At 61.7% G+C, this 261-nt stretch overlaps 1 protein-coding gene across 1 annotated transcript in view; it reads right to left on the reverse strand.

Annotated features, from left to right (window-relative positions):
* LOC119586829 overlaps window positions 1-261 on the reverse strand; it is a gene marked incomplete in the record, with an annotated part of 25,585 nt that overhangs the window by 6,485 nt on the left and 18,839 nt on the right. Inside the window, 1 exon segment of the mRNA XM_037935553.1 lies at window positions 14-226. Within this exon segment, the coding sequence (XP_037791481.1) occupies window positions 14-226 (213 nt within the window).

A 261-nucleotide genomic window follows, 5' to 3' on the forward strand; every position in this document is an offset into this window, starting at 1 on the left:
CCGAACCTCGCACCTCAGCCCCGCTCCTGGGGAAAAGCAGATCGCGGACGGAGCAGGTGACGTGGAGTACGTCGTAACCCCGGCGAGTCCAGCAGTTGGCGTACTTGTGGGCGTACTTCTGCTTAGCGCCAAGCCACGTGAACAGGACCACCATCTCGCCCGGCGGGACCATCCCCTGCACGGTCTCCCGGCGGTAGAGGCGGGCGTTGCGGAAGCAGTCGACGATCTGCAGAAGAAGGTGAGAAGAAAAATTATATGGTG

This window comes from Penaeus monodon, chromosome 22 (genome assembly GCF_015228065.2).
Source record: "Penaeus monodon isolate SGIC_2016 chromosome 22, NSTDA_Pmon_1, whole genome shotgun sequence".
NCBI lineage: Eukaryota > Metazoa > Arthropoda > Malacostraca > Decapoda > Penaeidae > Penaeus > Penaeus monodon.